General features: G+C 37.6%; 1 protein-coding gene across 2 annotated transcripts in view; it reads left to right on the top strand.

The window, feature by feature from the left end:
- Positions 1 to 27,647, top strand: part of GRID2 (glutamate ionotropic receptor delta type subunit 2) — a 1,339,544-nt gene that overhangs the window by 1,025,167 nt on the left and 286,730 nt on the right. For both annotated transcript variants that reach the window (XR_016308769.1, XM_089663824.1), the window contains exon 10: positions 22,119 to 22,316. Coding sequence is in view for 1 of the 2 variants with exons in the window: in XM_089663824.1 (XP_089519950.1) it covers positions 22,119 to 22,316 (198 nt within the window). In the remaining variant the exon portion in view is untranslated. The remainder of the gene's footprint in view (positions 1 to 22,118; positions 22,317 to 27,647) is intronic.

Raw genomic sequence — 27,647 nt, forward strand, 5'->3', positions numbered from 1 at the left:
ATGCTGCTTCAAGCAAGAAGAGAGGCCCTGGAGAATGGAGTGAAATTCAGGTTTCTTTCAGTTATCATTAAATTCTCTGAAGCTGATATTATCTGATCTTCCATTGTTTTATACTTCCTAATTAGGCTGTAAGCATGATGTAATTCAAAATGGCAGTTCACCAAGATCTGCAAATGAGCTGCCACTAGCACTAAAGGGACATTCACACAGAAGAATAGGATATATTAAAGGAGACAAATGAAGTTCATCAAAAGGATAGCTAGAATGCTCACTGTAAAAATTGCCAAATGCATACTGTGATTCAATATTCTAAATTTTAAACAGAACTGTACAAGTTGTTTCATTTATTTGCTGTTTTGATGTGACTGCAATCACATATCAACAGAGAGTCAACATTTTGTGTCACATTGACATTTTCTATTTAGAACAGTTCTTAACTTTTTTAGGATTGGAGATCTCCAGTGGGTTATGTTGTCCATGCCCTCTTTACCAGACTATTGAAATGATTGATATTGCTTGTACTATTAGGCATCAGTATGACCTTAAAAGATCTCAAAAGCTTGATTTAACTATGGGTAGCTAGAAAATGAACAGCTGAAAGAAAATCATAAGGATTTTATTATATTCTTAATAAAAAATAAAAGGCCAGACCAGGTCTAATTGATATTGGGAGGCACAGAAGCTTAGAAAAGGCATCGTTCTTGATACAAAATTGATACATTTATTTATGGAAATCACACAACACATTCCTGGGATCTGCATTACCTTCATCAGGGCTGAAAATAGATTTTAAAGGTTAGCTAATCCAAAGACAAAAATGAAATATATTGTAATATACCAGTCATAACAGTCTTTAGATATGATATAGAAAAGCCTGCTCATCTTGTAAGTAGTGCAGTGTCCTTGTCACTTCCTGTGAAGACCCTCCCACCCTACAGAGTATAGGACATAAATGGAACTCAGCTTGTCACATGACCAGATATTTAGTGGTTTTCAGGTTAATCTTATTTATGTACATAAACTGGTAAATAAAAAAATAATAATTACTTTAGAAGTTTATTGTTTTTGGATAGAAGCCAGACTTTGATGTGTACTAATGCCCAGATTTTATATAATTTTGGCGTACTTTTATATAGTTATGTATACTTTTGTAATTATTTTATTGCTACCCACCTTATACAGCCTGCAGTTTGAATACAAATGTTACCTAGCACCCTGGCCTGTGCTGGGGATATGTTTATAAATTCACCCCATTTGGGAGTCATCAGCAGACCCTTTGTGTGACTAGTGGCTCCGAATCCCTGTTGTCACTAACAACCTAGGTCCCCAGTGAATGTTTCCCACTTGTGGATTATTATATTAGCTATGTCTGCAGGGCCATCTGTTTGATGCCATAAATGTCAGATACAATTTTAGCATTAAAAAAAATTATTAACAAATATAGAAATATTTAGATATTTGCACTGGGAGAAGAAACAGTAAAGCTGGCCATAGATGGATTGAATCTTGTCCCGTTCAGCTGGGACTGGCCGAGATTTGATCCATCTATGGGCAGCTGATTGTACTGAAGTCGATCTATTGATCAACTTTTCAGTGCAACCAGTCTGTTGGATTTTTCTTATGTGACCACTGCCGGTAGATACAGCCTCCTGCAGTGATCATTGTGTTCCGCCTGTGGTGAAGGCTTCCCACCGTCAAACACAATAGCACTGTGATAGGTAATTCCTTACCAACACTAACTGTGTTGATGGGGGAATAAAGCAATTGTCTTTCCTTCCAACTGTGATGGAAGGAAAGAAAATAGCATAATCTATGGGCTGCTTTAAACACACACTGTAAATGATTAAGAGCCTGGGGTTGATTATGTAAGGAGCGAACAGGGTTGCCCTTATGCAAGCAAATAGTTAGAAATGTCCAAATGCATATTCAGATTTTGTTTTCTTATAGTTCTTTAGCCATCAAGAAGTATTTAATCACATTTTCTCATGATATTTTGAAAATGTTGCTTACTCAGACTGCTGAATAAAAAAAAAAAAAAGACTACATTCAGCACTTTACATGAACAGCACTATGTAACAAATGCTTATAAAGTTTAATACACATTGCAAACTCTGCTGTAAAAAAAAAATGTTCATGCTGCTAATACTTATTAATGGTACTTTTTCACTTAATCAACACAGTGTTGCACATGATTCTGGTTAGTAATTATTTCCGTGGGTGAGCAGAAAATATTTCTGAAAAAATAAAAACTAACATTGTAATATAAATGATCCCGCTATCCACCTATCAGTCAATGCTATGTTTGTAAGTATTATCTTTTTTTACTGTGTGTAATCCCCCCCCCCCCATTCCATTTTTCATCAAATCATACTGATGTAGCATCCTGATACTCCTTGTGTCAGGATGTAATGGATTCTGATATTTCCATCATCTACTTTGATTCACCAATCCCAAGAGAATAAAATATTCACTCTGTGCTTTCAAATATTGACATATTATTAACAATCAGTAAGTGAGCTTAAAAAAGATTCTCACTGACCTATGTAGCTGCAGGTACTGTAAAGCATGTATCAGCAAATTTCCCAATAAAGTAATTCAAGTCTGGCTCTCCTCCTCCTCCCAGAACACCCACGCCAGGAAGCAGTATTTAACCCTAATTCTAGTAAACAAAGGAAGGTTGAGAATAAATTAAACAGCAAAGAATAAAATACACTAATTGGCCAATTATTAGGTACACCTTGCCAGTAGTGAGTTGGGCCCCCTTTTGCCTTCAGAACTATCTTAATTCTTCATGGCATAGATTCAACAAGGTGTTGGAAACATTCCTCAGAGATATTAGTCCACATTGGCATGAGTTACTGTTGCCTTTTTATCATCTCAAACCAGTCTGCCCATTCTCCTCTGACATCGACAAGGAATCTTCATCTACACAACTGCCACTCACTGTATATTTTCTCTTTTTTGGGTCATTCTCTGTAAACCCTGGAGATGGTTTTGTGCGAAAATCCCAGTAGATTAGCAGTTTTTTAAATACTATAGACCAGCTTGTCTGCTAAAAGCAACCATTCCACGTTCAAAGTCACCTAAATCCTCTTTTTCCCCCATTCAGATGCTCGGTTTGAACTTCAGCAAGTTGTCTTCACCACATCTAGATGCCTAAATGCATTGAGTTGCTGCCATGTGATTGGCTGATTAGCAATTTGCGTTATCAAGCAATTGAACAGGTGTACCTAATAAAGTGGCCAGTGCGTGTAAATTATGCTGCAATATTTCCCAGAACTATGGCCACCCACATTTTTTCTTCTGTACATTACTTAGGCTTCAATTGTCAGCATATATGGGCAAGAAATGGGTAATCATGACCTTTGTGAGCAAGCCACTGGAAGGGTAGAGTGAAATGCATCAGAGGGCATGGCCAAGAGCAGCGGCTGAAACAACCTCATACACCAGACTCTCTGGGTTGGTCTGATCGTAGCTACTGGAAGCATTTTGGGATGCTGCTCCCTCATTCCATATACCGGGGGTTCCATTTTCTCTTCCTTTTCAGCTTGGAACAGCATCATAAATCTTCTCTGAAGTTTATGACAGTACATAAGTTATATGTTGGAGGTTAAGGGTTGTGATGACACACTCGGGGGGGGATTTACCAAAGCTTGTACATAGTAACCAATCTGTGTCAAGATTTTATTGTCAAAGCCTAATTAAACAAGCTGTTAGAAGTTGACTGGTTACTATGTACATATAAAGATTTATATCCTGCTCTGAGAACCATAGTGCTCTAATTCTAAAGAAGTATTCAACCAAAGTGATATCAAAATAAAACCCAATAAATGTGAATAAATAATGGCTGCAGCTTCTAGGGCCGTGAACCTCTAAAATATACAGAAACAGGTAGATAAGTACTGACTACAAAAGCATAAATGCAACACAATGTGTAAACAAATATCATTATAAAAAGTCCATCTTAGTGCATCAGTATTGGTGCCAATGTGCTGTTCTCCAAACAATTCTGGCAAATTCACATGCTGTGCTTCCCACCAGTGATCCCACTCACTCACCAACTCCAGTGGACAGGATGTCCTGGTTTGCACAATCACAGATATTGAATGCTTGGCTCACCAATTTGTGCCCCAGCTGACAAGCTTACATAGCAGGAATCCGTAGTCAGCTTCCAAGTGATCTATAACAACACTAGACATGTGTGATTCTTTTTGTTATGAATCAAAATTTGTTTGTCCAGCAGAGCCGGAATTTCCTACTAAATGCTTTAGACTCGTATTTAATTTTAAGCGTCCACTGGCATCGGTGAGTGAGTGGGGCCACTTGGTCGTCACTTTTCTATGTTACTAAGTTTAGTGGTCAATATTATGTAATGCACAATGCAGGGATTTGTAGTAAGTAACTCGAAGTTAATAGGTCACACAGTGCAGGAGTAAGTGTAAATAATGCAAGGTTTAGAGGTCATTAGTAAGTAACACAGAGTTCAGGGATCAAGAATAAGTAACCTAATAAGAGTGCAGAGGAGAGTAGTAAATAACACACAGTGCGGGTGTCAGTAGTAAGTAACACCGTGCAGGGATCAGTAGTAAGTAATGCACAGTGCAGAGATAACACATTGTATGGGGCATTACAGGTAACAGCATGTCACCCTCAGTCTGCTTCTCCTATTGACCACTTGCCAAAGGAATACATTTAATAAACATCCATCTGTTATTGCTGGCACAAATAGCTGTTCAGGTGTGAACTGTGCTGCAGGATCAAAGTGGCATCAGCCTCTCTTCCTCCTCCCCTCCCACTCATAAGACTGTAAAAGCCAGGAGGGTAGATCCAGAGGGTAGGTACATGAAGTCTGCAGGAGACCAAGACACAGTCAGCAGCTAATGAAGACCCTCCCTCCTCTTCCTTCAGGCACAGGCAGCCAATAAAAAAAATCAGCCAGACTGTTGTTAGATAGATTATTCTGCACCCCCGGGCTTGCGACACCAAAAGAAAAATAGGGACAGCCTCTTAAAAATGTGTGATCACCCTACTGTAATAGCCATAGCAATTACAAAACAGGCATTTTTGGTGGAGATATTTTGCCACTAGTGATACCTCAATATGCAATTCAACTTCAGTTGTAGGGTAAAGATGAACACTGATGACATAATACTAAATGACAATTAATACAAAAATAGATGTCAAAAGAAATCTAAACCAAATCTATTTTATTGAATACTAGTGCAAATAAACTATAAACCTGTTTCATGCACATCCACTTTATTGCAAGTTAAAATAAACAAATCCTAGAAACTGACCTGCATGGTGCAACTCACAGCGTTCCTCTTTACATGTTCTAGATAAATGAACTATAATTTGCGTATAAAAATTCACCCAGTCTCTGTTACATAATAAAGGGTTAAATATGAATGAAGGTTTAATCACCACTTTGTGGTATAAGCATTTTGTATAAAAATCTAATAATACGTTATGCAGAGCAAAAGAAAGTGACTTACAAATTCACTGATAGAGAACAAGTTTTCAGAGATACACAAGTTGTCCTTTGCTGACAAGCATGTGATGAAAAAAGAAGGAATTCATACAGTAGGCCCTAAAGCCTGTAATTTTATTTATAATTATCCTGTCACTATTAGGATTAAAATGTATTCCTTTGCCCTGTATTTGGCTTTCTTTTCTAGGGCAGAAAATCTTGAAAGCGTTTTTAGAGTTACAAACATGTTTTGTTTCTGACAAATGAATCTTGTTTTCAAAAGCTGAAATTAAGGAAAATAGGTAATACATAGCCAACACACAAAACTTTGTCCTGCTACTTCCCTTTACAGACTTCACTGCAGACAAACAATGTAGCCTTCATGCAGACTTCCCTGCAGCTAAGCAATGCAGACTGCTCCATCTCCCATTCAGTTTTTGACTGGATTATGAAGGAGCAACAGCACATTGATGAGGTCACCTTTCTTCTCTCTGCACCTGGAAGCACATTCACAATGTAGGACAGCATTTTGCAATGCAGTAAAGACCTGTTTGTCTCAGAGTGATGGTTCTGCCTCTCCCAGTCTGAGCACTACTATAGAGAGGATTACAGATTTATGTATGTATGCTAGGTATATACAGTACAAAGATAATTTAGAATTTTTGTTCCTTTATATAGCAAGGCATATATTTTTTTCATAAACAGTGTATTGAAAAGGTAGCACATTGTAAAATATAAAAAACAACCAAGAAGACATGAACACCAAAAAATGAGACATACAAGGAGCATACATGCAGGGCCATAGTAAGTCAGGGGAGATGCCTACATCAAAATCTTACTGAAAATGATACACTGGAAGACACATGGGTCCTAAGATATAATAAGTGTACAAATGAGAGCATGTCCCCATTGTGTTTGCCATTATACTTGTTAATAACTCCCATTTAAACATACTCCAGTTCATCAAACAAGAATCTAAAGTGGCAAAAATAAAGAAGTAGAGACCAGAAAGATTGAGAGAAGGGGAGGTAAGGGAATAGAGAGAACAAAATGGGGGGTTGGGGGAAAGGGAGGGGATCCAAAACCAAGCCAACAGAAGTTGCTCTCGTTTCACCAAGTTCCACTACAAAAATCTGGCGAACAGAGAATACAGAGAATTTCTTACTTATGGCAGGAGCACCTACAAAAAATTACAAATAGGATGTGTTTTCAGCAGACGTCTTAAAATCTATATTTTTTTTAATTAGTTGACTCAAGTTCAGATAATGAAATGTATAAATGGCTTATAAATGACAATGTAATAAATTTGAACAATGTTGCTGTCAGCATTTTAGTGGCATGCAAAGGGCCTAGTTTGGGTGGCCTTTAACCACAATGGGGATAAGTGTCCAATGTCAGTAGTGTTGCTAGCTTTGCAGGAGAGAGAAGGCTTTTACAGTACTTACTTCTTGTCAAATAAGTAAATATTCAGAGTGCAGGTGTCTGAAATATTTTGGAGTAGCAACAGGGTTGCTTTAAAATATTGGTCACTTCCTTGAGTTTGCCCTTTCACCCTTTTCCAGCAACTTTGTAAACTTATTTGCTTACCTTATCCAGGCTAAATTAAAAGCTGCTAATTATGTAGTCCACTGTTACCAATAAAATCTACAAACTGCATGTACTGTCAAACAGCCATAGAAAATATTAGCCAATTTCCATCTTTAGGTTGCCTGGAGTGGTCATTATTCTGCCTTTGCATAAGAGTGCTGAGAGCAATGGAGTATTCGAATGCTGTATCAGTCTACAATTTAAAATATTGGTCACTTCCTTGAGTTTGCCCTTTCACCCTTTTCCAGCAACTTTGTAAGCAGATTTACTTACCTTATCTAGTTTAAATTGCAAGCTGCTAATTATGTAGTTCACTGTTACCAATAAAAATCTACAAAGCTGCATGTACTGTCAAACAGCCATAGAAAATATTAGCCAATCTCCATCTTTAGGTTGCCTGGAGTGGTCATTATTCTGCCTTTGCATAAAAGTGCTGAGAGCAATGGAGCATCCAAATGCTGTATCAGTCTACAATTTAAACCATAAATCATGTACAGATAATAAATAAATATATTTTCAATGTTGCTCAGAAGGAGGGGGATACGGCTTGGTTTACACTAGTGCAATTTCAGATACAACTTGATTCTCACAGAATCGCAGAAATCACATTGTTTTTAATGGTGTCTGTTGACATTAATGTGATTTTGGAAAAGGTTCCTGTACTACTTAGTTGTGATTCCAGTGCAATCGTGGCTCCATAGAATACAAAAACCTAATCAAACCTGCATCCAAGTTGCATCTAAGTAGCACGACATGATCGCACTCAAATCATTTCACAGCAGTGTGAACCTATACTAAGGTCCAGGTCAAAAAAGTTAAAATAAACATACTGTTGCCCTTTAAATCACTTGGTTGAAACAGTATATTTGTAACTATTCATCTTCTGCAGCTGAACAGACAATTTTATAAATCTGTATATTTTCTAGTAGAAAGTATTGTTATTTTCTGAATTGTTCTGAGAATACAGAGGTCAGCTTCCAAGCACCACCCTCACTATTTCTGAGGGAAACAGGTTGAATTGTAAAAATCAGTTAAAAAGATGCTCCTGTGCTTTCTCCTTTCCCAAATGTACTGTGAAAACTCTGCTTTAATTGGCTGCAATAGATTAATAATATCAGAGTAAAAGTTAATTGGGTAGCATTATTAATTCACTGTCTTAATCTACTTGTCTGGAATAGTTTTTTTCAGTTATTTGCAAAGCAGCAGACATTATCTAGGAAGTATAAACAGACTTTATGCTTCCCACATCAAGTTCTCCTGAGTTTACATGTACTTACATTTACAAGTGTTTTCACACATTTACTGTATGTGTATTTATATGTGTTTACACATTTTCAGAGTATCTAATCTGCTCCTTGATGCACAAAAATCTATTTAATCTAAACACAGCTAACCTGAATGCACCTTAATGCAGGTATATATGCAGTGCGAATTTAAATACAATCATTTAGTCACTTCATGCAATGCACTTAGACATATATATCAACCCTTATATGTAATTGCCAGTGTAATAAGGAATACAGGGAATATTTCTACAACTGGACAAAGACTGCAAAAAAAAAAACTGATAAGGGGTTTTAAACCACCTTGCTCTACAACTGAAAAAAAAGAGTTTTTACTTACATGCTCTTTAAATTGTTGGGATTTCTGTTCACATTTTATCATGTATCCATGTGCTAAAGCTGGACTCCAGCAGATACAAAAGACACCTTTGGAATGCCCCTAACGGTTTAATGAGCATTAGACTAGAGCTAGATGGATACGCTGTAAAACTTACTTTATTCATAGTTCCTGCGGGCTTGCTCCTCTTTATGATGCTTTAGGTTGTGGGCAGGGCCTTGCCATCCTCACACACAATGACTGGTGGTCAGAGCAAAATAGAGAAGAGGCTTCATGGATTTGGTCACAAAACATGGAGGAAATCTGTTGGAGAAAGCAATTAATATGGGGTCTACTTATAATGCACAAACATTCTGTGGCGGAGAATTAATCATTGTCATTTAAAACACACAGAAAATGCTTGGTGAAAGTCACATAGACCTCTTTAAGTATTGTGATATGGAGTTATTAACTCACGTGGTAGATACACTTGTAGTACGTCCAAGCCAGTAAGTCTAAGCTAGTCAGAAATTGTGGTTATAGGCTTGGCAGCCTATAGGGGATTTCAGTTTTACACAACCAAATGTAAAGAAAATACTCTTTTCAGCAGCACCACTACTCATGTCTCTGGTCTCTCAGACCTGACTCTGGGTTTTCCTGGTTCTCCTAGACTTTAGTTACAGTCCCCAGCTGTATGAGCCCACTCCTGGCCTCCTGGTAGGGGTTCTCTTGACGCACTGAGCTTTCACTCTATGTAGGCATACATACTCCTCCAATCCCACTTTCTCAGTCTCCTCAGACTCGCACAGCTATCCCGACTCTCCCAGTGCTGTTGGCAAGGAATCCCCCCAACATAGGGTTCAGTGTCTTGAAAGGATCAAGCATCCTTCCTGACTGGATCATTCAGCTCTCTCCTTACTGGGCTCTTTCTCCAAACAGGAGCCTTGAGCCATGGTCAGGCCTGGCTTAAAACTAATCTGCAAACCTGTGAACTCACAGGGCCTTCAGGTCTCCAGCGAGACCCGGACACAGGATTGAAGACTTCATCCCACCCATGACACTTTGAAACTTTCAAGCTCCAGGCTCCAATCTGGACTTAAAAAATCTGGAGAAAGCTGTAAAAACATACTCTGAAACTTCCCACTCTGTCTTCATGTGAAACCTGTGTGTTTTTTTCCCAAATTCACACTGTGCCAGGTCCACTGACACAGTATTTTTGCAGATATTAAAAAATACTCATCTTTTCCACTTGATTTTGGTTTGCACATGAAAAGCTTAAAAAAGTAAACTAAACTAACTTTTATAGCAGATATTTAATTACCAGAAGATGTAGATGAAGCTGTCACCAGATTTACAAACTGGTATTAACAGATGATATTTTATGTTCTTCTATTCCATTACCCTTCCTCTAAGGACCAGTCTCAGTTGTTTATTTTTCAAAGTTTAGGAATATATGGCTTCCAGATGGCTGGCACACATGTCATTTTTCTCTGATTATGTTCTTCATTATACATATGCCTATCAATTGCAAATAAATACAAAATGTCTTCTACTGAAGATCCATGTTAACTAAAGCTGGTTACTTAGCTTTTCCTTTGACCATTATAGGTCAAACTTCATTTAAGTAGGATTTCATCCAGCCAGCTGCTACATTCTTAGCATTATGTAGATAAGCCATTGTTTCTAGTGGTTTAATTTGTTAAACAAAGTCATTCTTTCTTTAATTGCAAAACAGCTTTCTTTGTTTTTATATGTTGTACAGAACTTGGATAATTAAGTAAATCTATTATGGAGAGAGCAATAATTATACAATAATTACACTGTAAAATGTGAGCCACCAGTACAAATGCACACCTCATCAATTAGCAGGATTAAAGTCTATGTAAAAGAAATGTTTTAATTGGATAGAGTAGGGAAGGGTTAGACCCCCTTTCCAGGTTTTATGGCTACCTGTGTCCCTGCTGACAATATTCACCCTCTGTTTCCTGGTTATCATATTCACTGACACAGAAATCAGAAATGTATCACTAGAGCAAGAGGCAAAGGAAAATCCACCAATGGTAATGGTGCATTCTGGGCCAATTCTCTAAAATGGGAATTCCATTCACTTAAGTGAGATTTCCTGTTGTGTCTTCAGGACAGAATGTTGGGGTATATTAACATGAGCCTCCTCTGTTTGTATTCTTTCAATACAGGAGAAATTATCTGGGAAGTATAAACCGACTTCATGCTTAACAGATAATGTTCTACTGAGTTTAACCACTTGCTCATACAATCTAATACGTGATCTATCGTGCTCAGGCAGGGGGAACTTGTGCATGCCTGCTGGCCTGGCTGGGCTGTGATTCGTCACATCATATGCCAATCACCATGTCCCGGGCAATGATTGACAGCCGACACCCAGTAATCGGCTCTGAGCTTCACTGAACACAACTCAATGAATGTAAACAACACAGAGCTGTGTTCAGTGATGGGGATCTCATTGTTTGTTCCTTCCCTGCTAAGCAGGGAATGAAAACAACAAGATCCCCAGTATTATCAGCACACAGTACACACCTAAACACTTGTTAGGCACACATGTATCCCTTTGATTGCCCTTGATATTAACCCCTTCTTGCCCAGTGCCATTATTACAATGACAGTGCATATTATTAGCACTGATCACTGTAAGAATGTCATTAGTGATGTCAGTGGCAGTTAGTTAGTTCCCCCCAGTGGCAGTTAGTGTCAAATTGCCATCCGCACTATCGTAGTCCTGTTATAAGTCTCTGATCACCGTCATTACTAGTTTTAAAAAAAGAAATACATTATTATTCCAGTATACATCCTATTGATTGTAGACACTATAATGTTCACATAAACAAATTAATATACACTTTGTTGTTTTTTGTTTTTTACCAAAGATTCATAGCAGAATATATTTTGCCCAAAATTTATTAAGAGATTTGTTTTGTTTTGTTTTTTTTATGGGATATGTTTTATAGCAGAAAACATATATATATATATATATATTTATATATATATTTATCTATATAATAAAAAAAGGTTATCAAGTACCACCAAAAGAAAGCCTTATTTGTGTGAAAAATGCATGACCGCATTAAAATAGCGCAGTGCTGCAAAGCCACAAATAGCCTGGTTATAAAGGGGGTAAAATCTTCCAAAATGCAAGTGGTTAAATGTAATTGTATTTACATGTGTTTACACACATTTACAGGCATTTATGTGTGTTTAGACACTCTCAAAGTATCTAATCTGCTCCTAGGCACTCAAAAATCAGTTTTATCTACATAAATATAAATTGAAACTGGATTAAGGATAGGTCCTTGCCATCCTTATACACAATGTAGGACTACTGGGCCAGTAGTCAGAGTGTGAACAGTGGCTGGAGGTGAAGCTTAGAGGGACAATCACAAAGCATGCAGGAAGCTTACTGTAGTGAGGAAAAAGATACATATTACTTTATTTCAGCTTTAAATACTGCAAGTTGACAAATAAATTACTTGAGTATTATTTTTCTAATATATGAGTCACATGGATGTTTCTTTATTTCTCTAAAACTATAGGTTCTCTATTAAAAAAAAGGGAATGTGTGGTAGTATATGTATGAAAGCTCATAGATAGCTTTCTGCTAGTGAGAGTTCAGTAATCTACTGATGGATTGTCAACAGATAATTTCCATCACATGTAGAATGCTTATGCGGTAAGGTTTTCTTGTGAGTCTGTTTAGACCAGCCAGATATCTCATCAAGAAGGATGGCTGATTGTGATTGGCGCAGATGATGTTACCTTGCAGCAGGGGCGGACTGACAACTCATGGGGCCCCTGGGCAATAGGGGATCATGGGGCCCCTGTGTCCTTGCCCAAACTCAAAAAAGCCTATGAAAGAGGTACCAGGGGCATCTCATGGGGCCCCCTACTGACCCCAGGCCCTCGGGCAGTGCCTGAGTTTCCAAATGGTCAGTTCACCCCTGCCTTGCAGTCTTCTTTTCTATGCTAAATGATTGCCACAAGATCCCCAGAATGTCCCTTCAGAACTGTAGGGACACCCTAGTAACCTAGCAGCCAGCAGGTGAAAGTGTTGGAGCACTTCCAGCTCTGCAAGAGAGCAGAGACCAGATTCAATTAAGGCAGTACTGGTAAGTATTATATATAAAAAGTCACTTTCATAATATTCAGTAGTAGCCAAGAGCTCAGCATTAATTTCTGTAATTTCTGTACTGAATGTATATGGGGAGGGGGGGGGGGGTCACATTACTGACCTCCTTAGTAAAATGTTAGTTGGCTGTCTCCGGCCTCAATACCTTATGAGTTGCTGATCTGCATACTTTTTCTGGGTCAGTAACTTTGCATGAATTGAAGCATCAGCCAGGTAACTACAACTTTCAAAAATAAAGTTCAGTAATAGAAGGCTATATACAGTATATTACTTTACATGTATACAGTATATGCAACAAGATAACTACTCATATTATATTAAGGTGAGCAAAAGGAACCAAACTACACTCAATTTGAATATTGTGAAATGCTAATTTGTCTTCTTAAATCAGGATTTCAATTTGTAATAGAAGCAATGGAAAAAATATTACTAATAGTAAAAATGTAGATACAGGTATGCTAGGAAAAGGGTAAGTTATTATTTTCCCTATGGTTGCCACATGGTTCTCATTATATATATGCCAATAAAACCAAACTGCATGCAATAAAGTGTGTGTGTAAACCCACTCATTAAAATCTCATAAACGTTTTATTGTGATAATCTAAAGTCAAAAGTTATTTTAAATATTTCAAAATCTGCAGCTTTAATTTTAAGAATACCCAGTGATCCTGCCATACACGTCTTTGTTTAGGCTCTTCCTGAAGGGTCACAGTGCTCTGCCCCTTTCTCTATATTGTGCTCCTGTGTTGTCATCCTGAAAAAATTGAAAAGAGCCAGCATGTGTACTTGCTCCAAATATTACCTTTATTTAAAGCATATCAGGACAGCATGGATGTCACACTTTATCCTGATAAACTTTAAATAAAGGTAACATTTGGATTAAGAATGAGCGATGGTTCTTTTCAACTTCTGAGTTGTACACCTTGGGAAGAGTGTTGCCCTGCACAGTCTGCTATGACCTGGATTACTGATTGCACAGCTTGTTGAGCTGATTACTATATTTCTGGGTTGTCACCCTATCACTCAGCTTCTGATAGAGTTGCCAGTTTAACACGCAGTACAGTATGTTTGTCTATTAATAGCATAACTCAAAATTAGCAGCAATGTGATAAAACAGAGAATGAAAAATAATATTAGAATTAAATAAAATGGCTATTGTTTATGACACTAAAATGTTCAATGTTATAAAAATAATAAAATAAAATAAAATTCCTCTAAGTAGAAGAGAGAACCACATCTGGTACTCAAGGCATGTGCCTTGCATGTGTAAATGGATCAGTCCTGGTAGTCCTGACACTGACACTTTTTTTAATTTCACCACTTATCTTGTGGCTCCACCTACTGTTCATAGGCAGACCCTCCCTGCAATTTCTTTACCCAGAGCTGCTTTCAAGTTCCTAATGGTGGGTGGTGACCTTACTATAATAATTACTCTCCACCTCCCCAGCACAACCCCACATGTTTCTGGCGGCTGGAATAGAAGTCAACAATCCTTTCTGATAGCTCCAGATGGAGCTTCTTGCTACACCACATACCTGCAGATAGTCTGGCACAGAGTTTGGGGCCCATGTTAATATGTCCCAAACTGGATGCTGATCTGGACTGTGTTATTTGTCTATGGGGAAGGGGTCAACAGGAGGAGTTTTATGTCCAGTGGTTTATATTTGGTGCTGAATGTCTTCAACTGTAAGAAGGGGAATTTTGATGTTTTAAACTGAAATCTTTTCACTGTCAGTGGTGCACCATTAAAAATAAATCCTCCAATGGCAAACTGATACTTCCACAAGTATCAATCTCCTGGGTTCCACAGAGTGTATGGTTTCTCCTGCCATCCTTTGTGTTGCTACTATGTCCTGTAATAACCTGGAGGCTGGTACGTAGTCAGTTCCTTTTTACAAGTAAACTTACTTATTTCTGAGGACAAATGCAGGAGACTAGGGTGGCTGCACTCTTAAAAAAGATCATCCACTTTATTGTTGTAATGACATCTTCAGTAGTAAAAGCAAGACAATGGGGTTTATTACTAAAGCTGAAGAGTGCAAGATCAGGCTCACTTCTGCATAGAAACCAATCTGTTTTCAGGTTTTATTGCCAAAGCTCAATTGAACAAGCTCAGGTTAGATGCTGATTGGTTTCTATGCAAAAGCGAGCCTGCACTCTAGTAAACCAACCTGTGTGGGCTGAAGGAGAAATCAATGCATTTCACGCCATCTCAGCGCTTACTCATGATGTGTAGTCATGAGTAAGCCCTAAGATGCAATGACATGCATAGACTTTTCCTTCAGCCGTCCAAGTCTCCTGCATTTATCTACATGCACAGCTCAACGATCTGGGCTAGCACCTGTTTCTAGTGAGTGGGGTGAAGGATTTTTATGGCAAGCTCCCCTTGAGTAGTGGTTTTATTAACCTACTTCTGACTCAGTTTTGACTGGGTCACTTTCACCTTTACTGGGTTGTCCTACTTTACATATTCCTGAACACTGCAATCTGTAATCTATGTAATTCTGACCACTGCACTCTTTAAACTGAAATGACAGCAGTCATGAGTATACATTGTACAGCAGAGCATACAGAGTGTGATGGTCAGGAGTTAGGTATTGTATACTCCTGGCAATCAAACACTGTATGACATTCTAGATGTTACACACCCCTGACTGCCATACCCTGTGCTGTATGTTATGTACTCCTAAGCTTTGAACTTTGTGCATTACATGTTCCTGAGCTCTGCACACTATGCATTAAATATTTCTAAACTGTACACTCTGTGCATTGCGTATCTCTGACATCTGCATCTGCTTTTTGTGCAATAAATATTCCTGACCCATATGCTATGTTGTTCATTAGAACTCCTAAAGTATTCATTGTCTTAACAGTTTTCATTTGCTATGTAGTCCCTGGATATTTAAGTTCACCTTTAAGATGGGTTCACAACAAGTGTTAATTTTAAATCCTGTGTCCAGAAAGCACCTATAATGAAAAACTCTTTGAAGTTTATGTATATAGGTCACTTGTGAGATAGTAAATAAATTATATTTTTTGGTTAACAAAATGTGGACTATTTGTGCCTTGTATACAGATACAGTGAGTAGGCTCAGGTTATATGTAATCATGTCCTTTAAGGGCCCTTTTACTTGTAACACCCTGTGGCCACATCCATTATTCTTGCATTATTATTCTATTTGCATCACATGAGAGCTATCCTCCTGGTGTCAAAGGGTGCCCCAGGTCTTTAAGAATCCTAGCAATGCCCCTTTTGGTGAATAAATGATAAATACATTTTAGATGTACTTCTGCATGATGTTATATAAATAGCAGCACTTATAGAAATGACAGCAAAGAGACTGTAAAAAAAAACCACAACGTGATGAGTGAAAGTATTATATTACTTTGTAATAATGTTAATGCAACCATGAAAGTGGTTTAAAATTCAAACAATAATATATAATTCATTTATCCATTTTCATGAACTAAATAAGCAGAAAGTGTTTCTTTTGTTTAATTAGACATTTAAATGAACAAGGGCAGCTGTAAAAACAAAACCCTAAATCAAGTTAGCAATTATTTGCTATATTTTTAGGCGTATTATGAAAAAAATTTGGAAAATGACAAGCAATTATCTAATAGTTAAATAATCATTGAACAGAATGCCAGTTCATATTGCTCTGATGTCTTTTTTTACATGCAGAAAGCAGAGGTATCTTAAAGCCTGTTTGCCAAATTTTTTCCTTTTTTAAGCTTCAGCCACAGTTTTTTTTTTTTAAACTGCTTTGATTGCAATGCTTGCCTTTAAGTGGTTGTAAAGCCTCAAGGTTTTTTTTTACCGTAATGCATTCTAAAAAAACCTTAATTTTTAGATCAACTTTGGTTCCCAATATGTTATTATATCCATGCGGTTCAGTATTGTCTGTTTTTAAATGTATTAAAATGTTTGTAGACGTATAATTTGATTTGCTGATTTCCAGTGTGATTATGTGTATGTTTGAGATGCTCCTATGTTGTTTTGCTTAGTTGGTTTAAGGCAAAATGGGGCTCTCGGCAATGTAGCAATATTGGCTCCCCCCATCCCTTTGATACACATTGATAAAGTCTGCAATAAACACAGAGAAGCCACACATTCTGTATTGTCTGTACTGGCATGGCCCTTACCCATCAGGCACCAGTTGCATAAAAGTACAATTTCCCTAGTGTAGTGGCAGACAGGTGCACAACCTTGACCAGCTGTGTTATCCCTTAATTTACTTTAAGAGCTTGGGTAGCCTGTCTAGGTTGCTTTGTGGATAATCTAGATCTAGTACTTTTCACGTTGTGAGCTCTTTTGAACAGGTGTCATTGTTTTTCTGGGGTCCTATTTTGCTGTTCTTTCTTCGTAAGACTTACTTTGTGAACTCTATTGGAAAGTTGGCAGTTCTGAATATGTATTGAGACCTGTCCAATATCCTGACAATCATACGATATCACAATTGTAATTGCTTACAGAGTTTCTAGTTGCATTATTCTCTGTGAATTAAAATATATCTATTTAGAAATATTTAGGGAAATAAAAGGGTTATCTCTGCAAATCTCCTAATTTTATCATCCCTTTGCCTAATGTGATATTTAGCTTCAAATGGAGAGCCTTGACTCTACTATCCGCAGAATTCATTTTAGGGCCTTTTGTGCATGTTTAATCATCTAAACCTCAAAGTAACATTCTGCTCATGCAGGGGTTCTTTAGCCTAAACATCTTTCAGAATCATGGCTATTTCTGTTGCACGGTTCTGTTTATTGCTCTTGCAGAAGCACACAGCAACAATCATTGACTGGAGAATACTTTTCTTTGTGAGCAACATCTGCCTGTTTCCAATGAGCCTCAGACTTAATCAGGAACCCTTTCACTACTGAACCAGGCACTATCTGTATCTTTATGCAATGGCAGACTTTCTATCTGTCACAGTAATACTACGTGAAATTATAAAAGGATCTTGTGTATTATTTATGCATCTTAACTGATGTCACAAACATACTGAGATAGAAGGAGAGAACTGTCACATGACCTGTCAAACGCATATGATTGATTTCCCCTTCCACATACACCCCCCCACCCCCATACACACAAACACACACACACCCCACCCCACTCACGTTCTCTCTTTTTTAAGCAATGATATGGCTACAGCTAGACCATGTTACTGCTTTATACATTTCCAAGCCTTAAGACGTGGATACCAGAACAACACCTTAAAAAACTTTAGGAGGATCCTTTTAAATTGTCATGAAAGAACAAATGCAGGTCAAGAATGCACCATGCACTATTTTAAAGCAAGTTAATTAGAAATGTTTGCGTTTACAAGAAAAATAAAAATAACATGACACAAGACATGAACCTAATTTTCATAAAATGCATCTACTGTGAACCTGCCCTTTTAGTATTTAAGAAAGGTAATAATAAACTCTTTATATTTGTCCTTTTCTTAATACCATGAAAGGTCTAGTAAGAAAAGGGCATGTTTTTACTACAAAAATTACGGTTGCAGTTTAAGTGTGCTGTCAGTAAATTCTTGACCTTTGGTATTGGCGGTGATGCAAATGTGGCAAAAAACAAAACACAAAATAGATATGATCTTCAAACTTCAACTTCAAACTGAAAATTGTAACGGGATAATTTATAATACATTCAGAAATGTCAAATGTCGATAGGTCATGCATACTGTACAGTATATGTAAAATTACACTTACATACATGTAAATCAAGAACATATAGAAAATAGAAGCTAGTGTGAAAAGAAATATATATTGACTGTATGTATATAATATATATACTGTATATACTATATATATAATATTTATATATATATATATATATATATATAAATCTATGATGTGTCTAATGGAAGAATCTCTTTTCTATTAAATATTTTTCCAGTATATGTATATGTTTTTGTCATTGGTTCTTTAGCTATACATAAAATGGTTTATCCTGTTTTATGTTAGCCAAAACAGGTAATATTTATCTACAATGAATAAAATTCAAAAAGCTGACTTATGTTAAGTGGCTTACCCACACTGTGAAGCCACTGTTTACTAAACTTAATCCTCAAGAACTACTGTCAACATTTACGGCAACTTCAAGTAACCATAAACTGGATACTGCACATAAAAATTAACAACTTAGAAAAAAACACTAAATCCTGTATTTGCATGCTTGCAAATCTTGTAGATTTAACTTTTTTATCTTTTACTGCTGGTGTATTTTTATGTATGTGAGGCTCCTGTGGAATACTATTCATTTACTCTGTTTACATTAAAGCACAATCTGTATATTTTGACAGTAGAGGAAAGAATGTAAACTATATATTTTTTTCATATTTCTACATTTATAAATTATTTCTTGTTACTTTTTTATTAGTTGTATAAAAGTTGTATCTCGCAAATAAACTTTGGATATGGGTACTTTCATTACTTTCTGAGGATGCTGAACAACTTAATAAGAAAAACCAGTACTGCCTGTTGAAATTGTAACTGCCTCTCTCTGACTAAGAATCCTTAAAGTGTAACTTCTTCTAGGTGATCAATATACATTGCAAAGAGTTTAACAAAGATTGTTACAGATTCCTATATGTTTCTGCTCTGAAGAAATAGCTCTTTGTTAGACAATGCACAGCTATTCGTAATGGGAGGGACCAATTAATTTTATTAATATACACGTTCAGAGTACTTGTGAGAAAAGTTGCAGTGTCCACATCCCTTTTGAAGTGTTTAACCTTTGGGGAGTATCTCACCAAAAATAAAGTTTTGGACGCCTGAAAACTGACACATATCTTAGTGCAGAGTTCTTCACGGAAGCAGAAAGGAAATGCTTAGAGGTGTTCTGTACAACAAAAATGTACAGAACACCTCCAGGTTTTCATATTGCATTGAATTTTACAGAAAATTACAGTGCTGTTTCAAAAGAAAAAGGAATTTTTTATTTTCTATGTTTTTTCCAATGAAAATCAAGTTACCATCTCTATGCTGATGACACACAAATCTATCTTTCTACCCCTCACCTCACCCCTTCAGTCTCCACTCGCATTACTAACCTACTAAGTGACATATCGGCATGGATGTCACTCCACTTCCACAAACTCAATCTTTCCAAAACTGAGCTCTTAGTATTCCCTCCAGCCCATGCCCCCTCCCCTGACTTCTCCATCAAGAGCAATAACACAATCATCAGTCCCTCCCCTCATGCCAGGGTACTAGGTGTAATCCTAGACTCCCATCTGTCCTTTCAGTCCCAAATCAAATCACTGTCCAAATCTTGTAGACTTCACCTCCACATCATCCCCAAGATACGACCGTTCCTAACATCGGAAACCACTAAGCAACTTATTCACTTCCTTGTTATATCTCGCCTTTACTATTGTAACTCCCTCCTCATTGGCCTACCTAATCGCAGGCTATCCCCTCTTCAGTCTATCATGAATGCTGCTGCCAGACTCATCCACCTTACTAACCATTCTGTATCTGCCACCCCTCTCTGCCAATCCCTCCACTGGCTTCCTGTTGCCCAACGGATAAAATTCAAAACACTAACAATAACGTATAAAGCCATTTATAACTCTGCCCCAAATTACATCACCAATCTTGTCTCTAAATATCACCCAAACCGTACTCTCCGCTCCTCGCAATACCTCCTACTCTCCAGCTCCCTTGTCTCCTCCTCCCATGCTTGTCTCCAGGACTTCTCCAGAGCTTCTTCATCCTCTGGAACTCTCTACCCCAATTTATCAGGCTATCACCTACTCTGCTCACTTTTAGGCAATCTCTGAAAACCTATCTCTTCAGGGAAGCCTATCCTGCCCTCAGCTAATACTGGACTCTTCTACTCTTCCAACCAGTCCATCCCCCACAGTTACTACCTTTTGTACCACTAGCCCCTCCCTCCTAGATTGTAAGCTCCAAGGAGCAGGGCCCTCAAATCCACCTTGTATTGAACTGTATTGTTACTGTATTGTCTCCCGTTATATTGTAAAGCGCTGAGCAAACTGTTGGCGCTATATAAATCCTGTATAATAATATAATATAATAATACCCTTTAAAGCTCTCCTTCTCTGAGTGCAGGTTTGAAAAAGAGTCATGTACAATTTCTAAAAGCAGTGCTTTCACATTCAGGTGCAGATTACAGGCTATTGACTTCTATGGGAACCATAGAATAAACCGCATATGTGTGAACAGCATAAGATCCTGAGCTAATCCTGCCCTGAACCTGATGTAAGCCTGACATGAACCATTGAACAGATACTGTATTAATTAGCTCTGAAGCCTGAGTTTCAATCAGCACTGCACATGTGTGAATCTTCTCTTACTCATTCATCTGTAAGAGTTGCAGAAGAATCAAACAGCAGAAAAAGAAATTCACAGTGAAATCACTAAGTAAAACTGTGAAGCTCTGCCTTGACTGTACCACCTGCTGAGTACAAGTAGTAAATAATAAATATTTATATGCAGGTTAGATTTCGATATTATATTTTACCCCAGTACATTATAATAAGAAAGAATGTGTTATACCTGCTTACAAAGCTGCACTTCACTGCCAAAACATTCAGATAACATTTTATTTGTAACTTTTAACATTTAAATAGCGTATCGCAGAATGACTGAAACTTTAATACCAATATCCATTTTCTGAGTATCCTTATCTCATAAATAAATGGACCTGAATCTGTAAATGAAAAATGCACTTCATAGTGTTCCATGGTTTTAGCATCTTCGTCCTTCAGCATTCATTGCAGTCTATTCCACACACAGAAATGCAGGAAATATGAAAGGGAGGTATCAGAGTCCAGAATCATGTGATAAGACTCAGACTAATGGTAAATTGAGCAGAATTTACTTAAAAGGGGTCTTTGGCAGTTAGATCTCTGCACCCCCCCCCCCCCAGCTCTGCTTAGGTGAGGGTGACATTATGGGCTTATAGCTAGATAATGTGAATAATGAGGATTCAAAATCTCATAGAGCCGGGGCATCTTCTCATGCGGTTTATTCCCAGGACATTTTCCCCCATTGCCCCTTGATGTCACCCTCATCTAGGGGCCATTGCAAGTAACATACTGTTCATATATATATATATATATATATATATATATACACACACAAGGTCCACTTTAATCACATAAAGAGTTAGGCTTGCTGATAGTGTTTTTTTTCATGAAGCTGTTTCGTAGTGTGGATGTTTTTGGCAAAATTCATATTGCTATTTGTGTGTATATTTCATAGTCATCAAAACCCCTTAGTGTTATCATTACCAAGAATAAGTGTTTTGTTTTCTTTTTCTCTCTATAGGAAGAACCATTTGTTATGGTTTTAGAGAATGTCTTGGGAAAGCCAAAGAAATACCAAGGATTTTCTATTGATGTCCTTGATGCCTTATCCAACTATTTGGGATTCAAGTATGAAATATATGTTGCTCCAGATCATAAGTATGGAAGTCCTCAAGAGGATGGTACATGGAATGGATTAATAGGTGAACTTCTCTTCAAGGTAAATATGTGCACCAATACAACGAAAAATAATTACACTGATATTTACAGTGAAAGATAACTCAAACCAAGAAGCAAGTGTGATTCATAAGTAAACATACACAATATCATGTTATATCCATTTACTATGAATTCCCTGTAATAAACATTAAAGTTCCTAATAACTATACTGACAAATCATCACTGAATACTGCAGTGTTTTGGCTCATATCACACAGCCTGAGGTTGAAAATGTGTTGCCTTCAAGAGACACATTGGAATTGTAGCAACCAGCTATATTAGACAGAAATCAGATGTTTCTCAGGAGCAAGACACCAAAACAGATGGCAGACATGATTAATAATATGTTATTCCTTATCAAATATTGAGTTGTGCCTGTAGTTCTTTACACTTGTAAATCTTTTGCAACAAAAAAGATCACTTTTACCAATGCTAGGGTAAAATTGCTAAATTACTAAATTAGAATATGTCTGTTGTTTTCCCCAATTACTAATCATTATAATTCATTCTACCAGATTATTTTACTAAATCTTAAAAGTATAACTAAAGGCAAAACTGTTTTTTTTGTTTTGGACAGAGTGGAGATGGATTACCTATTCATTTTATTGCTGTGTGTGTCCCCATTAGGGAGATTCACCCCCTCTGTTTGTCCTGTTTACCATTATAACTGAAAGCGAAAGTAAATGAAAATCCCACATTTTGGGTTGCCCCCAGAAAAGTAATAGAGGGGAAATTGATGGGACACTAGTTCTGGTGACCTGGGGGTTCCCAGGGGATTTCCTTAATTTGCAGGGATTTCCTCTCACTTCCTGTTTTAGTTATGGCACAGGAAGTGAAGGTAAATCTCCCCAATGGGACACAGATGGCAAAAAAAAATCTGACAGGGGTTATAAGCCTCCTGTATGTTATCCAAAATGAAACAAGGTTTTGTCTATAGTTCTACTTTAAAGCTGTAAAAAATGTTTTTAGGTTGTGGTTTACATAGTGGCAGTCACAGGATATTAAATAAAGTAAAAAAATGCAGTGCAACAATAAAAAATTATAATAGTGCTTACAATCTTATACGTGCATGTATAAATGGTACTGATCAAACTGTGCTGTGCTCATGAAGATCAATATATGCTACTCATGATATCCTCCAATGCATACATATAAACTCCCATAGATACTGCACAAAACCAGTGCTATAAATATACCATAGATAATGCACACAAATACAAAATACACAATCCTTAATAGTGATCTGTCCCTTTAAATCCTTAAATCACATCACGTGGACCTGTGTGGTACACTTCCTGTATGTCATGATACAAATACACCAACAAAAAGTGTCAACTGAATACAGTCTTAATGATTGTGGACCATCCCTTTAAATCCGTTGTACTTAAAGTGAACCAATGTAATTACACTGCTACATAAACATGCTCCTGTATCACCCCTTAGTGCTCTTCCACCTGCAACACACTATTGCGCTCACCTCCAAGTTTCACCCATAATGACAGGTCACACTGCGCTTTTCTCTTTAACCCGGGACGATATAATGGTACACAGATCTTCCCCACTGTTTACCAGCACTTTTAAGCAGATCCAGATCGCTCCATATCCATGTAAAAATAATGCTCAATATTGTAGTATATTTTGCTAAAATTAGCCTTTATTAAAACAATATATGTTCAACTCACATTAAAATGTGTCCTTCTGGGACACTACAGGGTTAAAAACTCACTATACAGTGATTTCTGCCCAATGTATATGGAAATCCCTCTTTCAAAATGGCGGCATATGGACTTCCGGTAAACGGCTTGACGTCATTGAGTACGTCATTTGCTACACTGCTGCATGTGTCAATTTGGTTGAGAGCAACTGTCACAATTTGGATCAAAAATATACTGTATATACAGTATATTGTATAACTACATTTCTAATTTTTTTTTATTATCTTTATTAATGCAACTGTTTCTGTCAGTGAAATGATTAAAACAACATCACTGCAAATGAGCACTACAGCAGAATAGGGCAATGAACTTCTTTTTAATTAATAGAGCCTTGAGTCTGCATGCGATCATGTATATCATAGCTGACATAGTGATCACATGATGGCTTTTCAATCGTCAGTAAAGACTTTGGCAGTTACTGAACATTTTGTTTTTTTGCCTAAGCTTTCATGTTAGTGAATCCACTCAGCTTCTATTTTTTTGTTAAATAAGTTTCATACGGGCAATGAGTCGAATATTGGAAAATGACATGTAAGAGGAAATTGGTAAAATAAATCCTTTCTTCAAGTAGCATCCAATATTTATTAACTGAGGCAAGAAGAAATAGAGTAGTGGGCCCAAGGTCATGGTTTCATTTATAAGCAAAAGGTAGATGTGATTAAAAAATGTAACATTCAAAGACACTGTTAAGTGAACTGTGTTGACAAATGGGATCAGAATATAGGAAGGTCATAAAAAAATACATTTTCTGAATTAACACTGTCCTTGAAACTGCATAAATCAATAATAACCAACCTGGACCATATGAGTTTGGAATTGAACTTCTTGATGTTAGATACATTATTATCTATATCAACTGAAATAGAGGTGCTTGGCATTTTAATCAGAAACATTTAAAAATGAATTTTACATTTTCTGGAGTATGACCAAGGAAAATTTAGCCATTTTGCAGCATGTGGATTGAGTTGCTAACAACCTTTAAAACTCTTTGGGTTTAAACAGAGAACTGCAATGTTTTTTCGCAGGGTAGATATAAATTTGTTTTGTACGCAAAATAACAATTTGTTTTTTTGCCTATTTTTCAGTGAAATGCTAGAAAAATTTGAAAATGTACAGTTTCCTACAATTTATCCCATACAAATGTGCATAAAGTTATGTTTGCTACCTAGATTCAGCTTTAAATGTACTCTGCTGTTTGTGCTGATTATAGGGATACCAGTCATGTGTGTGTCATCCATGTTTTGCATTTATTACTTGGTCTCTGAGCAAGCTGTATCCACAGGCACTTATTTTCTTATACATTTAGCTACAGCATTAACATCCTTTCTATGACATTCCCAAGTTGAACTACAAGCAGCTATTCTATTGTATAGTGCACTAGGATGCGCATTGACTTTGTCAAGTCTATCAACATTTTCAGCATCTTATCATAAATGGAAGGCTCTACGTTGCAGGATCACCATAGATTCTTCTACACCTACTTCATTTACAGTAGATGACATTCAAGCACATTTATTATAGAACTTTGTAAATTTACTGTATTTATCTACTATTTTTTTTAATCAATGACACTGTACACATGTATTGTACAAAATGAAAAATTATATTTTTCAGCAACTGGAGCTTGTTCTCTCACTTTACTGGAATTTCTAAGTGTACAGACTCGCCCTATAATGTCAAATGCCTTCCCCTCCCCTCTAAAGCATGCACACATCACTTCCATACTTAAAAGCCCTCCCTGGACCCCACCAACCTGAACAACTTAAGACCCATCTCCCTTCTCCCATTTACCTCTAAACTCTTAGAACGCTTAGTCTACAATCGCCTGAAAGAAGGTTAACAGGACTGTTTACTCTTTGCTCACTTTTAATATAAAGCCATATGTTGGCTCTTCGCAATGTGAATTATGCAATCATGAGATTTGATAACCAGTCTACAATCGCCTGAGCGCCAACCTCACTGACAACAACCTTCTTGACCCTTTACAGTCTGGCTTTCGCTCACTACACTCCACTGAAACTGCCCTACTAAAACTCACTAATGATCTACTAACTGCTAGAACCAATGGCCAATACTCCATACTCTTACTACTCGACCTCTCTGCGTCTTTTGATACGGTTGACCATCCCCTCCTCCTCAAAAAACTCCACTCTCTTGACCTCTGAGACTCTGCTCTCTCCTGGTTCTCCTCCTACCGATCGCAGTGCTCCTTCAGTGTTACTTATAACTCTAGCTCCTCCTCTTCACTCCCTCTTTCTGTAGGGGTCCCTCAAGGTTCCGTCCTTGGGCCCCTACTCTTCTCCATCTACACCTCCTCCCTTGGTCACTTGATAAACTCCCATGGCTTTAAGTACCATGTCTATATTGATGACACATAAATCTATCTTCCTACCCCTCACCTCACCCCTTTAGTCCCCTCTCGCATTACTAACCTACTAAGCGACATATCGGCATGGATGTCACTCCACTTCCTCAAACTCAATCTTTTCAAAACTGAGCTCTTAGTATTCCCTCCAGCCCGTGCCCCCTCCCCTAACTTCTCCATCAAAATCAATAACACAATCATCAGTCCCTTCCATCATGCCAGGGTGCTAGGTGTAACCCTAGACTCCAATCTGTCCTTTCAGCCCCAAATCCAATCGCTGTCCAAATTTTGTAGACTTCACCTCCGCAACATCTCCAAGATACGCCCATTCCTAACCTCGGAAACCACTAAGCAACTTATTCACTCCCTTGTTATCTCTCGCCTTGACTATTGTAACTCCCTCCTCATTGGCCTACCTAATCGCAGGCTATCCCCTCTTCAGTCTATCATGAATGCTGTTATCAGACTTATCCACCTTACTAACCGTTCTGTATCTGCCACCCCTCTCTACCAATCCCTCCACTGGCTTCCCATTGCCCAATGGATAAAATTCAAAACATTGACAATAACATATAAAGCCATTTATAACTCTGCCCCAAATTACATCACCAATCTTGTCTCCAAATATCATCCAAACCGTACTCTCCGCTCCTCAAAAGACCTACTGCTCTCTAGCTCCCTTGACCCCTCCTCCCATGCTCATCTCCAGGACTTTTCCAGAGCTTCCCCCATCCTCTGGAACTCTCTACCCCAATTTATCAGGCCATCGCCTACCCTGCTCACTTTTAGGCGATCTCTGAAAACCTATCTCTTCAGGGAAGCCTATCCTGCCCTCAGCTAATGATGGAATATTCTACTCTTCCAACCAGTCCATCCCCCACAGTTATTACCTTTTGTACCACTAACCCCTCCCTCCTAGATTCTAAGCTCCAAGGAGCAGGGCCCTCCTATCCCTCTTGTATTGAACTGTATTGTTGCTGTATTGTCTCCCTATATATTGTAAAGCGCTGAGCAAACTGTTGGCGCTATATAAATCCTGTATAATAATAATAATAATAATAAAAAGCACTTCTGTAGTGTGGATAATTTCTCCCCATATGTATGCTGTCTATTGCCAGCACATGAAAGAAGGCACTAAAATTATTTCCCACATTTTGTTATTTTAGGGGACAGTTTTTTCATAACTGCTGTTCTGATTCTATGCTGTATTTTGAAAGACCCCAAAGTGCAAGAGTACCCTAAATATCATATC

Source organism: Staurois parvus, unplaced genomic scaffold, assembly GCF_062004578.1.
Source record: "Staurois parvus isolate SC_StPar_1 unplaced genomic scaffold, SC_StPar_1.0 ptg000044l, whole genome shotgun sequence".
Lineage (NCBI taxonomy): Eukaryota > Metazoa > Chordata > Amphibia > Anura > Ranidae > Staurois > Staurois parvus.